The 15,840-nt window shown below is 42.4% G+C and overlaps 1 protein-coding gene across 4 annotated transcripts in view; it reads left to right on the top strand.

Moving 5' to 3' along the window:
• Positions 1-15,840, top strand: part of LOC309607542 (glucoside xylosyltransferase 2) — a 153,778-nt gene that overhangs the window by 52,621 nt on the left and 85,317 nt on the right. For all 4 annotated transcript variants that reach the window (XM_082346173.1, XM_082346174.1, XM_082346175.1 and 1 more), the window contains exons 4-5: positions 6,071-6,322; positions 7,556-7,679. In XM_082346173.1, the coding sequence (XP_082202299.1) occupies positions 6,071-6,322; positions 7,556-7,679 (376 nt within the window). The remainder of the gene's footprint in view (positions 1-6,070; positions 6,323-7,555; positions 7,680-15,840) is intronic.

Raw genomic sequence — 15,840 nt, 5'->3', positions numbered from 1 at the left:
AATAAATGATGGCTCCCAAGTCATATCTGTTTTTTGTTTGTTTGTTTGTTTGTTTTTGGCTGTGCCATGTGGCTTGTGGGATCTCAGTTCCCCAACCAGGGATTGAACCCAGGCCATGGCAGTGAAAGCCCGGAATCCTAAAAACTAGGCCACCAGGGAACTCTCCCAAATCATATCTGTTGATGTAAATGAATTTGCAGTAACTTCATATTTCTCCCCTCTTTCTTTGTGTCTGAAGATAAAACTCCATAGAGCTCCTGTGGTTATAATAAGCAAACAGAAAATCAGTTAGCACCTAGAAATCCTTGACAACACTATCAACCAACTGACCTAATTGGCAGCTACAGAATTTACAGAATGCTCCACCCAACAACTGCAGAATAATAAACATTCAACATTCGCCAAGATAGACCATATGTGGGCCATAAAACAAGTCTCAGTGAACTTGAGAGGATTGAAATCATGCAGAGTGTGCTCCCTGACTACAAGGAAATTAGATTAGAAATGAATAATAAAAAGATATCTGGAAAATCCCAAATATTTGGAAATTAAACAGCCACCCTTGTAAATAACCCATGGGTCAAAGAAGAAATGACACTGGAGATTAAAAATCCCTCTGGCCGCTCTGTGAGGAATAGATTGAAGGGGAAAGTGTGTGCACAGGGAGGCCCGTGAATGGACCCTTCCAGAATTCTAGGGGAGCTGCAATGGTGCCTTGAACTCAGGGTAAGGCAGTGGAAAGGGAGAGGAATGGGCAGATACAGATGTATTTTGGAGGAAGAGCATATGGGACTTGCTGAGGATTGGATGTGGGCAATGGGGATAGGAGAGGAAACATCAGACCTCAAGGTTTCTGGTTCATGTCATTTCACATCTCCCCATGGCTCTTAGGATCACGTCCAAATTTGTCAGCATAGCTCCTGCTATCGGGCCCCTGCCCACTTGGCCAGCCTAATCTCTCCCCACCCCTGGCTCCTGGCTCTCCCACTGTAAGCTCCAGCCCCACCAACCAATTGGCCATCCTCCCTGGTGTGTTGCTCTCTCCTGGCCTCTGGGCCTTTGCACATGCTGTTCTATTTATCTTCAGTACTCTTTGCCCTGCTCTTCACTTGCCTATCTCTCAGCTTAGTTGTCACTTCTGTCCTTTTTTCACTCCAGAATGGTTTAGCAGCCCTGCCAAGTGCTTCTGTGCTACTCCTACCGTTAGCCACATCTTATTTTGCTTTGCCTCTTATCTGTCTCCCCCACCAAAGCGCTTTGAGAACAGAGCACAGGCCTCATTCTTTTACTACCACCACTACTGCAGCCAGTTACTGGGCTATGAACCAAAGAGCTAGCCCTCCTGAGAGTGAGCCCATAAGAATGTCACATAGCATTTATTGAGTCCTTACTGTGTGTATGTCAGGGGCTTCACATGCATCATCTAATTTAATCATCCCGGCAGCACTCTGAAGTGAGTGACCAATCCCATCTACAAGATGAGGAAACAGGGAGTTCCCTGGCGGTCCAGTGGTTAAAGACTCCATGCTTCCACTGCAGGTGGCACGGGTTCGATCCCTGCGGGGAACTAAGATCCTGCATGCCGCCCAGCACGGCCAAAAGAAAGATGAGGAAACTAAGGCTTAGAAGGCTTAAAGCAGCTTGCCCAAGACCACAGTTTGTAGTGGAAACAGAATCCAAACACAGATGGTTAGATTTCAAACCCCGAACTTTCAACCACAAAGTTGTACTGTTGAAGTCAGAACAAGGTTGCAGCAAAATGAACTTGAAGGAGAGCCAGTGGCCCCTGATCATCTTGTTGCCCGTGGCCAGAGGCAGCTGCCCAGGTTGGGGTGGTGAGCGGAGCCACAGCAGCATTATATACAAATAGCTGTTGTCTGTCCTCTATTCGCCCTTCTCTAAGAAAACAGGGGGCTCATTTCTAGTGCTAATTGCCATAAGGGAATTAGAATGGCTAATTTTATATCCTTTCGGTAAATATTCCTCTGCCCATTATAAAGTGGCCACAATGATCCTCTTCAAATTAATACCACCAATAATTGCTGCAGAATTAGCCTCCAGAGACGCAATGTTATAGGAAGAGTGGAGTTTTTCTCCTGGTCTTTTATTTTTTCAGGTAAAGAGTAAAAAGACCTGGTGTTCTTGTTTTCAGTCGAGGTAATATGTGGATCACGATATTAGAAATGTTCGAAAACTTCAACTTTTCTCAGCTTGACTTTGTTTATATAAAAGACACTTTGTGGTCGACACATGCTTTGAAGTGCTGCGAGCATTGATGTGAATGGTAACTAATTACACGTGAGTTTTAAAAGAAAAAACACGGAGACTTCTTATAGTAGCAACACCGCTATTTATTGAGTACTTACTACGTACCAGCCACTGTACCGAGTTCCCTGTGTGTGTTTTATTTCACTGGATGTTAGTGACAACCCAAAGACAGGGGCCGTGGTGGAGGTCTTGCTTTCCACTCTTTATGCACGGGGAACTGAGGAACTTGTCCAGAGTCACAGGGCACATGATGCCAGGATTTGAACTCAGGAATGCCAGACTCAGGATTCCTAAGGACTATCATCTATTCCGTCTCTGAGATATACCATTAGGGCTACTTTTGTGTGTCAGTTTTGAAATATGATCTACCTACCAAAAAGAGCCCCCCAAAACGCTGTATGCTTAGTTTAGCACACTCACACCTGTATAACCACTACTGTGGTCGAGAACTAGACAAACGACCATCACCCCAGAAATCTGCCATCAATGCATCCCTTCCTAGGACCACTACAATCTTCTTTATATTTCAGGAAGGGCAGATGCAGAGGAAGAGGGAGGGAGCGAGGCTTTAGCATCTGCCAACTCCAGTACCTATGTGCCAGGGCCAGGCAGGTAACTCGGGACTGACACACATCAGGTGCAATCTCAGTTAAAGGCGATTCCATCATACCTGTTGCTCAGGTTAAAATCCATGGAGTTGCCCTTGACTTTTCTCTTACTCTCACATTCCACATCCAATCTGTTGCGGAAATCCTGTTGGCTCCATTTCAAACTGTGTTATGGATTCAACCACTTCTCACTCCCTGGGTTGTTACCACCTGAGCCAAGCCGCCATCGCATCTCACTTGAATTATTAAAATAGCATCCTAACTGGTCTCCCTGCTTCCCGTGTGTGCCCCAATTGTCTTTTCTCCGTGTAGCATCCAAAGTGATCCTTACTCCAAGTCAGACCATGCCACTCCTCTGGTAAAAGCCCTTCAATGGCTTCCATCTCACTGACAGTGAAAGAACAGGTTCTTTCAAAGGCAAACAAAGCCCTAACTAAGTGAAGTGACCGGCTCCCACTCTGCTCCATCCTCATCCCTGGCTCCTTGTTGCCCACTGTGGTCCAGCCGCCCTGGCTCCCTGCTGTTCTAAGAGTGGTCCAGCCTCCGCTATTTGTACTTGCCCTCTTTCTTCTCAGTGAGTCCTTCCCAACGTCCCTAATTAAAGTTGCAAGCCCCTTCCTACCTGGGACCCCCGCCCCTCTCCCTGCTTTATTTTTAACCAGCTTCTATACTGTATAATCAATATATTTATCTTGCTTATTATTTCATGATGGAATGCCTCCATCCTGAAGGGTTTTTTAGTTTTCCTTTTCCAGACCTTTTTTCAACTCTTCTTGCTTTCTTTTTTGTTTTGATGAAAGATGGTAACACTTTTATTTTATTGAAGAAAGTGATGATAACTTTAACAATAGTATTGATTTAAGACCGAGAAAAAAATTAATCGTCAGTGAGCTTGAATTTAGGGACTAGATGTCTGCATAACCCTTAATTGATTAAAACATTAATATTAATACAGTTTTATTTAGGCCTTATTAGATAATCAGCCATAAAGAGAAATCTGTTCTCTTTCACATGGGTTGAAATAGCTTTCTCGTCCTCTGATTCTGTAATTCTAAATTAGCTTTTTAGTGAAACACTGTGCAGTCTCTCATTTCCTTAAACACATTCTAGAAAGTGACTTTACCGTGTTGCAACTTTATTAGCCCCAAATCCAGCGACTGTTAGCATTATTTGACACGTTAACTTGGGCAGAACACTTTTCTGTGCATTAGTTTTTCTTCCCAGTAAAATAGGATTGGCAGGATGTTGAGTTCTTTGGATGGTCTTGAGCATGCAAAACATCAAAATTGTATTTACATGTGATAAGTAACTTGCATCATGATTGTATAATTTACTATTACTTTTGTAGAGAGTTTGCCCTTCTTCCACAGTGCTCTGGAGTTGTGATTTAAAAAGAAAACAACTCAGCAGACTGGTGCCAATCTGTGGCAAAGTTTTTACCTGTCCATGGTTAAATAAGAAAAAATAAGTGTAGTGTGGTAGATGTTTGTTTAAGTTTGTGTGTTCATTTTAAAGCATTCATCCTAATTCTGGAATTAGGATCTTTAAACTGTTAAGACGGATGTCTTCTTTTATGATATGGTAGATGATCATTATTTTTTTTATTTCATTTTATTGATTTGTAAATTCTATTCCTCTAGTAGATGAGGAAGGAAAGATAAATCCTGCAGTTAATCATGTAAGTTTTGAAATTATTCAAGACTGAAATCCCCATGATGCCTGTATCATACAGTGCCCATGTTCATCAGTTTTAAATATTAGGATCTCAATGGAGTGGTGTCTTAACTTGCCATAACAAAATACCGTAACTGGATGGCTTAAACCACAGAAATTTATTTTCTTATAGTTCTGGAGGCTAGAAGTCTGAGATTAGGGTGCTGACATGGTTGGGTTCTGGTGAGGACACTCTCCCTGGCATGCAGACTGCTGCCTTCTCACTATGTTCTAATGTGGCAGAGAGACAGAGAGAGAGAGACAGAGAGAGAGACAGAGAGAGAATGAGAGCAAGCTGTCTGGTGTCTCTTTTAATGAGGACATGAATCCCATCTTGAGGGTTCCACCCTCAGGACCTCATCTAACCCTAATTACTTCCCAAAGACCCCATCTCCAAATACCCTCACATTGGGGAGTTAGGGCTTCAACATATGCATTTTGTAAAGACACATTCAGTCCATAACAAGTGTTGTTGTGGTTTTAGGATGACGATTCTTCTTTGGTTCAGCTACCTCTAAATTGGGGGAACAATGGCAAAACAAGGCAAATAACTCTATTACTCACTATGACTTTAAAGTCTCAAACCCCAGGGCAAAATTCTGGTAAACTAAGCATTTAGCATAGCAAAACTTATTTACTTAAGGTGGCTGGCTTGAATGATCTACAACAGAGGTTGACAAACCACAGCCTTTGAGTCAAGAGTGGCTTTTACATTTCAGATGGTTGAAAAAAATCAAAAGAAGGAGGCTTTGTGACATCTGAAGATTAAATGAAATTCCAGTTTTATTGTCTCTAAATAGTTTTATTGGAACCACCCATGCTCATTTGTTTATATATTGTCCATGGCTGCTTTTATGCTAACAGCAGTTAAGTAGCTGCAACAGAGCCTAAAATATTTACTCTCTGGCCCTTTAGAGAAAAACGTTTGCCAATCCTTGCAGACAAAGCTGGCCAGTGACTTGTTTTGCCTATTTCCAAGTCTAAATCTTAGCTGAAAATACTGTTTCAAAAAGATGCAGAGCCATATCCATCAACACTAAAAGAAATGGATCCAGAGACAGAGTATTTACCCTAAAGCCTGGCATGAGCTAATCTACGGATTGTCCACTTCAAGTAGTCTAATGCTGGCCCTAGCTTTTCCAAGAAAAAACCGAGAAAGACAGATGGCCTTATTGGAGGATGGAGGAGAAGAAAGCCACAGTCATTTGCTAATGTTTTCATTCCTTGTGACCTTCAACCCTTACCAAATATAGTCCAGGGTCCTGGAATTGGACCAGTCTGAATCAAGATGGATCTTCCTTTGAGTCTCTACCCTTTGACTGACCCTTATCCCTGAAGTCCAAGGAGAAGGGAGGAATGGAAGCTAAGAGTGAGACCCTTTCTAGAATTAACATTAATCAACAAAATCATTGGCAGCGTTGACTTATCAGGCCACTTCCTTTGTTTCTTGTTTTCTCCCTCCTCACCCAATACACACAAAGGTGATTTTAAAAGATGTGGACTCCCTCCTCTACGTAGACACCGATGTTCTCTTTCTGAGACCTGTTGATGACATCTGGAAGCTTCTGAGGCAATTTAATTCCACACAGCTTGCGGCCATGGCCCCCGAGCATGAAATCCCCAAGATCGGCTGGTACAGCCGCTTTGCTCGGCACCCTTTCTATGGCTCCGCGGGAGTTAACTCAGGAGTCATGCTGATGAACTTAACTCGGATAAGAAGTGCCCAGTTCAAGGTAAGGAAGTATGTTATATTTCCTTGTTTAAACATTGGGATTTTGTCTCCTCAACAGTGACATTCCAGGAGTGTCAGTGTATTGATTTTAGAAGTAGCTGGCTTGCAGGTGAGAATGGAAGAAGCCAGGGAAGAGAAGAGTATTTGGAGAGTTATGGAATATTTGTTGGCTTAGGAAAATTCCAGATGATAATGGAATTTAAACTGTTCAGCAGAGTTACTATTGGGGAATATTATGTTGCATTTCTGAATTGCATGTTTAAACGCTCTGTGTATCCCAGGCTTCAAAAACCCTGGAAAACTTTTTGGAGTTACCCTAGGGATATATTTATGTAAATGTACAGAGATAAACGTACAAGGCTGTTCATGGCCTTGTCTTTTATCCTAGCAAAAAACTGGAAGAACCTAAGTGAACATCAGTAGAGAACAAGTCAAAGAAATTATCCTCCTATTAAAAAGAATTAGATCAAATCTATAAGTGAGATAAGAGCTCTAAAAAATATTAAGTGAAAAAATTAAATGCAACAGAGCATGATGCCATAGAGGTGATCCCTTTTATGCCTGAGAAACTTCCAGAAGAGTATCTAAGAGACTGGTCATTAATTGTGGATACATCTAGGGAAAGTGGGAATGGGAATTGCAGGAGGCAGGAGGAAAAATATTTTTACTTTTTACTTCTTTGTGTGCTGTTTGAATATTTAGTCTGAATATGTTGCTTTTGTCTTAAAAGTAAATAATTAAAAAAAATTTTATTGGAGTGTAGCTGATTTACAATGTTGTGTTAGTTTCAGGTGTACAGCAAAGTGAATATGTATATCCACTCTTTTTCAGATTCTTTACCCATATAGGCCATTACAGAATATTGAGTAGAGTTCCCTATGCTCTACAGTAGGTCCTTGTTGGTTATCTATCCTATATACACTAGTGTGTGTATGTTCATCCCAAGCTCCTGATTTATCCCTCCGCCACATGGGGCATGATTTTCTGAGCAGAAGCCATAGGCCCAACTGCCAGTTTCTGGTCCATCTACCATCCATGTGTACACCTGTAATCGCTAGCCCTAGTTCTGCTTTGTCCTATGCCTTGAGGCCAACAGGTCCCCTCCTCTGCTGATTTCATTTTCATTCTGGGGAGCGGGGCGGTGAAGGGGAGAACCTGTCCCTGTACATTGATTCTCAGTGGATGAGATGTATTTGCCGTGCCTTAGCCGCTCTGATGGTTTTCTCTTTTCCAGAACAGCATGATTCCAACAGGCTTGGCTTGGGAGGACATGCTGTACCCTCTGTACCAGAAGTACAAGAATGCCATCACGTGGGGAGACCAGGACTTATTAAATATTATTTTTTATTTCAACCCAGGTAGGTTCTCTTTCAAGAATGCAGTTCTTGGAGGAGTCCGCCCACCTCGCCCCACAGAGCACATTCCAGCCTGGGCTGCATTGGCGAAGCCTGAATTGTGCCTGTGTCCCCTGCAAAGGGTGCCTTTTCATCGCCCACCCCACCCCCTCCCCAGGGTCTCACGCGGGCGGTCCTCTCGCTGCTGACACAAAAGGCCAAATGTTGAAACCCCCGACACTGGGCTCCGTTTTTCAAGAATATCTTTTAGGTTTTGCCGCGCCATTCTTCCAAGAAGTACAGGCAAAATCAATGGGCGGCACAGGACTAAATGAAAACATTATAATCTAGGCATGAGGCCCGCCATAGCCTGAACAATTGCTAGATTGAAGGGAATTGATTCTTGGGATCCTTACAATAAAGTGACTTGTTCAGGGTTAAAAGGGTCTAGAAGAAGGACTTGGATTCCCACATCCCTCTTTCTTTTCACCTAGGGCTAAAGAAATTCTTCTTATATTGTTAAGTCAGTGTTTGGGTAGTTGGGGAAGGAAAGGAGATGTATATTTCTGGTCTGTGTTTTTGTATTGACACCTAAAGCTAAAAATTTTCCTTCTTTTCTTTCATCTTTGCTACAACCTTATTTAATGGTATTAAAACCAAAACCATGTTTTCTCTTTGAGAAAGATCTCTAGGGAAAAAAGCACTCTTCACCCCAACCTCCTCAGGCCTCTCCTGTGTCTTTAAAAATCCTGAACTAGAGACTCCTGTTTATAAAGACTTCTGTGTATGTACCTTTTTTTTTGTTTTTTAACAAAATTCTGAAATAAAACCTAATCTCACACGCCCTTGGATCAAAAAGGAGCAAATCCTGGAAAAGAAAGAAAGCAGGTTGTTATGGAACGGGGTGCATTTCTGGCAAAGAGTCCCAATACTAATTCATTTGATGAAGGGGATGTGTTGGCTGTTCGTTTGTGGCATGTTTTAATCCATTTCACTTTGATAGCAACAGGGATCAATGGGGATTTGAAAGTCTGCCCCTCCTTTTTCTTCTAAAGCGGATTTCATCTTTTTTTCTAGGTGTAGTTATACTGAGTAGGACTCTTGGCTACAAATAAAAGGTCCCTGGAGCTAGTCTAAGCACAAAGGATACTTTTTTTTAATAAGCAAACTGGTGTCCTGTAGAAACCTAGGGCAGAAAGGCCAGCAGGCTGGGCCCAGGACCTAAAGCAGGAGAGGGAAAAGGATGAAGAACCCAGGTTGGACTTTGCTTCTCCTGGTGAGACTGTGTATTCCTCTCTTTGAAGGTTCTCATTCTGTGCTCAAAGCAAAGTACCAAGGTTTCATGCTCCACGTCCAGCCACATGGAAAGACTAACTTCATCCCAGTTCCAAATTCCTGGGGGAGAAATCAGATGTTGGCAGTGTGGGTCCCCTAGGCCAGGAGCATGGAGCTAAGGAATCATGGCTGACATGGATTATTTTCTGAGTGTCAGGTGCTGTTCTAAGCATTTTCTTATTTAATCCTCACAACAACCCTGAGAATAGAATCCCCATTTTATAGACAAAGGTACCAAGGGAAAGAGAGTTAAATAATTTGTGGTATAGCTAATGAGTGCCAGAGCAGGGGCACAAACCCAGGCCACTCCAACTGTGGCCCCGTGTCTTTGGGGGTGAGGGGAAGGTCCCAGAGAAGGGGGAATTCTAGAGAGCTGGGCAGGTATCCCCAAATGTGTCTCTCTCTCCCGCATTATTTCTGCCCTTTAAATATTGCATTTTTTCCTCTGTGTTGTGTGGCTTAAACTCTCTTCCATAAGCCTATCTGTCCATATTCCCAAACTGAGGAATTCAAAACATTCGCATAGTTGCCTCCCTAGAAATCCTCTTAGCCTGTTGCAGATTATTTGAGGACGTGATCAGTGAGTAAATAACACTCAAAGACGGTCGCAAGCAGCTCTGCCATTAGATGCGAGCCCCTTGTCTTTAATTAGGGCTGAAAACCAGCTGAGTTTAATGGCGTCACACTGCCCATCTTAGGTCCACTGAGTACAAGGATATTATAAAATAATTATGAAGTTGTTCCAAATCTTGAGTCTGAGCAGTAGCAAGTAAATAACCGAGTTTCCTAACTTTAGGTCAGTGAGTATTAGGTAATTCCTTGATTGTTCTTTGTATGGCCTGCCTTTGATCTTTCATACTTTATCCAGGTACTTTATCAAACATGAGCTCTTTGACCTGAAATCCAGTGATATCCATCACATTGAAAGGTTTTTCTTTGTTTATATTGATTGAGAGCATTTTCTATAAACCAGAACTAACTATATTTGAAAAAAAAAAAAAGTGTGTCACCTTTATCCCTGGAAAGGAGAGAGAGAAAATTGGCCATGACTCAGGAGATAAACATGCTTATTGTTATGATTCTTTGGGTTGCCATTGGTGAAGCAATACACACAAAACCCAAGCCCATATCTAGAATGTTTTTATTATTATAGCCTCTCGTAGCCAATCCCATCGCTTTTAAAATGTGTTTAAAAGCCATTAGCTTAAAAATGTTTTAAAACTCTTTCTATAATTAGATAGTAAATGCCTGTGGATGTGTAATTGCTCTGCTGGGTACTAGACTGACTCACAAGAAGACAGCTGAAGCCCATGGGGGACATGCAGGTAGCTCATCCCACGGGACATTTCCTGGCAGGTGAGCCACGGCAGCTTCTTCAAGGGGTGAAAGACTGAACTCACATATTTACAGGTGAATTTGAGTCAAGAGCAGACTTCCGTAGAAAGGGTAGATTTGACAAGGGCTAAAAGAGAAGGCTATGTAGAAAGATATGCTTGGATTCATGCGCTTAGGTTGCAGGGAATAAAACTTAACTCAGACCAGCTAAGTAAAGGTCCAGGTGCCAGTCCCATGAACACATGGGTCAGATCATGCCAGGCCTCATGAGAACCATCTCTGGGCAGCTGCTCAGGATCAAAGCTCATTTCTTCATCCCTCAGAGTCCTCATGGTGTCTGTTGTGTTGCTTCTCTCCATGCCCATCTGATTCCATTCCGTCTGTCCAGCAATAATGTCTGCATGTACATGGCCCAACCCCAAGTCAACACAACCTTACAAGCCCATGCCAATGATGATGGGTTGACTAGGTTTCTTAATTCGGATTCTTGAAGGTAAGAGAGAGAGGGGGGACGGAGGGTTGGCCTGTCCCAGCCTATTAACTGATTCCCAGCCCAGCTATGAACCGGTTCTCTTTTGATGGGGAGACCACCCTTGATCTGGTCCTCAGGGGCCAGAATAGCAAGATCACGTGGCATTTTCCTCTCTCAAACATGACCACCGAGGTCTGTCCCTTCTTTCAAAGCAATTTCTAGAAAAGTGGGGGTGGCCAGGGGAAGAAATGAAACCAGCCGAGTATAGATGACAAGGCAGGGCATCCAGCCAGAGGAGAAGCACTAGGGCTCCGTCCACGAAGAGAGAGAAGAGCTGAAACGCACATGGAATGTACATAGATCGTCCATGAGTTGAACGTGATACTAGGGAGTCGGGAGGGTTTGCTGGGGCCGCAGAGAGCAGGACACACAGTCACATGGAACAGGCCTCTTCAGAGGCCCTGCCAGGCCTTGTTCTCATCCTGCCTGGGTGTGCAACCACACTATATACTCACCTCACCAAAAGCTTCCAGCAGCTGGTAGTTGTGAATGTGTTTTGGGGTGGACAGGTCCAATTATTTGGTTTTAGGACTGTCCTGGAAAACTGGAAACAGATCATTGTTTTGGGAGTCTGAGAAGTTCATGAGCTCTGATACGAAGCTCAAGAATGAAGATCGTAGGGTCCTTGTGAGAAGGGGTTACGTCTACTTTGTCTTCATTGAGTGATTCCAGTGTGAGGGTTAATGCCTTAACTGGAGTTGATCTTCAGAGGTGTTGGCTGGTTGGAGGAATGGGATTAAGAGACTGGAATGGAAGAAGGAAGGAAATGGAAGAGAAAGAGCGCAGCCAGGAAAGTGAGAGGAAGGGATGTTGGGGAGAGAAAGGAGAGGGAGAAAGCAGAGAAAGGGGAAAGGTAGAGAGGGTAGAGGAACGTCTATGCTTTGATTCTCCTGTTCATTCAGTGAGCACCTACCTACTAGGTGCCAGCCACAGGGCTAGGCAGTGGGGATATGGTGGCATACAGAGGAGACAGAGTCTCTACTTTTACAAAACCTACCTTGTATTGGGAGAGGTCAACTTCCAAAGAGTAACAATGAGTCATTCAAAATCACAAATTGTGATCAGTGCTATGAAGGAAACAAATAAGGGGTTGAGAGAGCCACTGTCAAGGCTGATGGAACTGTCAAGGGTTCCATCTTTAAATTGTGTGATCAGAGACATCTTCTTGGAGGAATGAATTGCCCTTTTCTGGAACAAGGTACATTCTGGAAGAAGGAAGAAGAGGAGACTGGGAAAGCTCAGTTCCAGAATGAGACGTTAAAAAACAAAGCAGAACAAACAAAACGCTATGAGTCGTGCAAACAGCCTCCGTTCTGTTGATATAGTGTAGTTAAGTAAGTAGCAAGCCTATTCCACCAGGAAGTTAAAATGATCAGACATAAACTATTCCATAATCTTAGAGACCCCAAGAGTAGGAAATGATCAGAAATGTAAGGAACAATCAATTCACACAGTACTTTGCAAGTAGTTAGGAGGCTCTGGAAATAAACATAGACTCCGGAAAAGGATCACTAAGGGATTTCAGACTCATAAATAATCAATTCATGAGCTGCTTTATCTACGTAAAATGGAGAGGAAAAATAGCAAAGACCCAGGGTTTGAAGAGAGATTGGCTTGAAAAAAATTTTTTTAATAAATTGCAGTGTTTTGAGGCTTTGGGGATTTGGAATTTAAAAACCATTCGCTGTATTATTTCCTCAGCAGCAGAAAAAAATAACCTGCACATTTCACCGTGCTGTCATTTTTAAACATTAGATTTTGACAGCCATGATAATCTTGCTTAAACTAGATTCGTTTCAGTATAGTTATTCATCGTGTGCCAAATAACCATCATTAATCCACACTACGTGTTCATCAGCTGCTCTACAGAGGTTTTCCATCTTCAGCCCAGCCCAGGGTGCTGGTGTAGCCCCTCTCCTCCTCCTTCACCCCATGGAGAAGGAGATTTCGCAATGTAACCCACACCAAATGTATCTGTGAATGAAAAGGCACATCTGTTATTTTCACCTATGCACTCTTTTTTCTTTTTATTGGAGTATAATTGCTTTACAATGTCGTGTTAGTTTCTGCTGTACAATGAAGTGAATCAGCTATATGTATACAGCAGGTTCCCACTAGCTATCTATTTTACACATGGTAGTGTATTTATGTCAGACCTAATCTCCCACTTCATCCCACCCTACCCTTCCCCTCTGTGTCCACACGTCCGTTCTCTACGCCTGCGGCTCTATTCCTGCCCTGCAAATAGGTTCATCTAAATGTCCACCTGTGCACTCTTGATTGCCCTTTCTTTTAGTAACAGCACGCAGTTTTCTCAGGGGAATTACTCTTCCCCCATTGCATGCAGTCTTAGAGCCCCGCCCGCCCCTGACTCGCACTTAACCAGTCAGACCATCTCCTGGGAACCTGAGTCTGGGAATCCAAGAGCAGAAAGTAGGCAAGGCTGGCTCATCCTGGCAGCAATGCCGAGAAGCTGACAGTAATTAGTCCCCACACCAGATCCCAGGAGCCACCCCACTTCCTGCCCCAATTCAGCTTTCCCTCTGACTTTTTGAGCTACCTCCTCTCTTTCCAAAGGAAAAAAAAAATTTTTTGCCTCACCTGCTAGAATCAAAGTTGATTATTTGCAACGTAATATAGATTTATATTTCTTGAGTATTTTAGGGCAAAGCAGTCTATTTATATAACAACTTTCCTACCATTATCTTACCTCTTTGAAGAAATCGAGTTTGCCCCCCCAAAATTAAATGCTTTATCTTTTCTAAAACACACTCTGATTTCCAAACTCTTCGCCATGATCAGGCCATTTTCTCCTCCTCAAATGCTCTTCCAGGCTTCTATTTCTAACTGTCAGAATCTTATCCTTACTATATAAGTCTAAGTTTAAGTAAAGCTTTACCAAAAATGCCTTCCTTTCTATAAACTCTAATAAAAAAATGTTCATTTCTGTACTATCTCCCTTAGAAGAGTATAAATTCTCCAAGGGCAGGGGCAGTGCCTTATCACCCAGTGACACCAATGCCTTGCATTGCAGTGAACAAATACTTGTTTCAATTCTATTCTCACGGTACTTCGCATTTCTTCCTCTGGAAAATTCTGAAGGGAAGGTAAACACGTGAATTGAATTCTGTCTGGGACCGAATTTCACGTGTGATATTCAGTAGCTGTGGTTCCTAGCTTATCTTCAGGAAATCTACAAACCCCTAAATTTGTAAGCAGATATTCTTCATATATTTTTCCAAAGACAGAGTTTAAAGCTTTCATTAGATTCTCAGAGAGATCTGTGACTCATAAAAGGTTAAGAAAGTCTGGCCACCTGCATGTCTAGAGGCAATTGCTGTAAAACATTTACCACCAATGTGCTATGTGTCCGGAAGGATGCCAGGCTCATTCCATTTAAGTTATCTTGTTTTATCCTTCTAGTAGCCTAATGCAATAGTTCTTGTTATGGCAATAGCAATGATAATAGTAATGATTACAGCTTACATTTACGGGGTGTACCTTCTATGTGCAGCAAGCACTGTTCCAAGTACTTCTAGATATGAACTCATTTAGTACTTCCCCAAATCCTACAAGTGATATTTACAATTCTTCCCCCTTTTACAGATAATGAAACTGAGGCCCAGAAAAATCATGTAATTTGCTTGAGTTCATGCAACTAATGGCAGAGTTCTGTACTGAAACCCAACAGCTTGATTCTAAAGCTTGCTCCTTAGCCACTCTGCTGTTAGGTCATGGCTAACACATGGTAGAACTGGGATTCAAATCTGCATCATTTAACTTCTCTTTAGTGCTTCTAAACTGAGGCCAAGGGTTTCAGCAACTCACCCAAGTTTTTAGAACTAGGAGGTGGTGGGAGCCAACTTTGAACCTACCTGTCTTATTACAAAGGCTTTCGGAAGAATTTCAGTAAAGTAGGTGTTAACTCTTCACTAAATGTTTGACAGAATTCGCCTATGAAGCCATCTGGTCCTGGACTTTCGTTTGTTGGAAGATTTTTTAATCACAGTTTCGATTTCAGTACTTGTGGTTGGTCTGTTCATAGTTTCTATTTCTTCCTGGTTCAGTCTTGGAAGAATTTGTCCTTTCGAAGAATTTGTCCATTAATTGGTATATAGTTGCTTGTAGTAGTCTTTTATGATCCTTTGTATTTCTGTGGTGTCCACTGTAACTTCTCCTTTTTCATTTCCAATTTTATTGATTTGAGTCTTCTCCCTTTTTTTCTTGATGAGTCTGGCTAATGGTTTATGTTTTGTTTATCTTCTCAAAGGACCAGCTTTTAGTTTTACTGATCTTTGCTATCGTTTCCTTCATTTCTTTTTCATTTATTTCTGATCTGATCTTTATGATTTCTTTCCTTCTGCTAACTTTGGGGTTTTTTGTTCTTCTTTCTCTAATTGCTTTAGGTGTAAGGTTAGGTTGTTTATTTATTTATTTATTTATTTTTAATTTATTATTTATTTTTGGCTGTGTTGGGTCTTCGTTTCTGTGCAAGGGCTTTCTCTAGTTGTGGCAAGCAGGGGCCACTCTTCATCACGGTGCGTGGGCCTCTCACTATCGCGGCCTCTCTTGTTGCGGAGCACAGGCTCCAGATGCACAGGCTCAGTAGTTGTGGCTCACGGGCCTAGTTGCTCCGCGGCATGTGGGATCTTCCCAGACCAGGGCTCGAACCCGTGTCCCCTGCATTGGCAGGCAGATTCTCAACCACTGCACCACCAGGGAAGCCCTAGGTTGTTTATTTGAGATGTTTCTTGTTTCTTGAGATGGGGTTGTATTGTTGTAAACTTCCCTCTTAGAACTGCTTTTGCTGCATCCCATAGGTTTTGGATTGTCATGTTTTCATTGTTATTTGTCTCCGGTATTTTTTTATTTCCTATTTGATTTCTTCAGTGATCCATCAGTTATTTAGTAACATATTGTTTAGACTCTGTGTCTTTGTGTTTTGCCTTTGAGTGATGCCCTCATTGGGCTCGGTCCTCTAAG

The sequence above is a fragment of the Balaenoptera borealis genome (assembly GCF_965194805.1).
Source record: "Balaenoptera borealis genome assembly, chromosome: 12".
Taxonomy (NCBI): Eukaryota; Metazoa; Chordata; class Mammalia; order Artiodactyla; family Balaenopteridae; genus Balaenoptera; species Balaenoptera borealis.
This window is presented reverse-complemented; position numbering and strand designations above follow the sequence as displayed.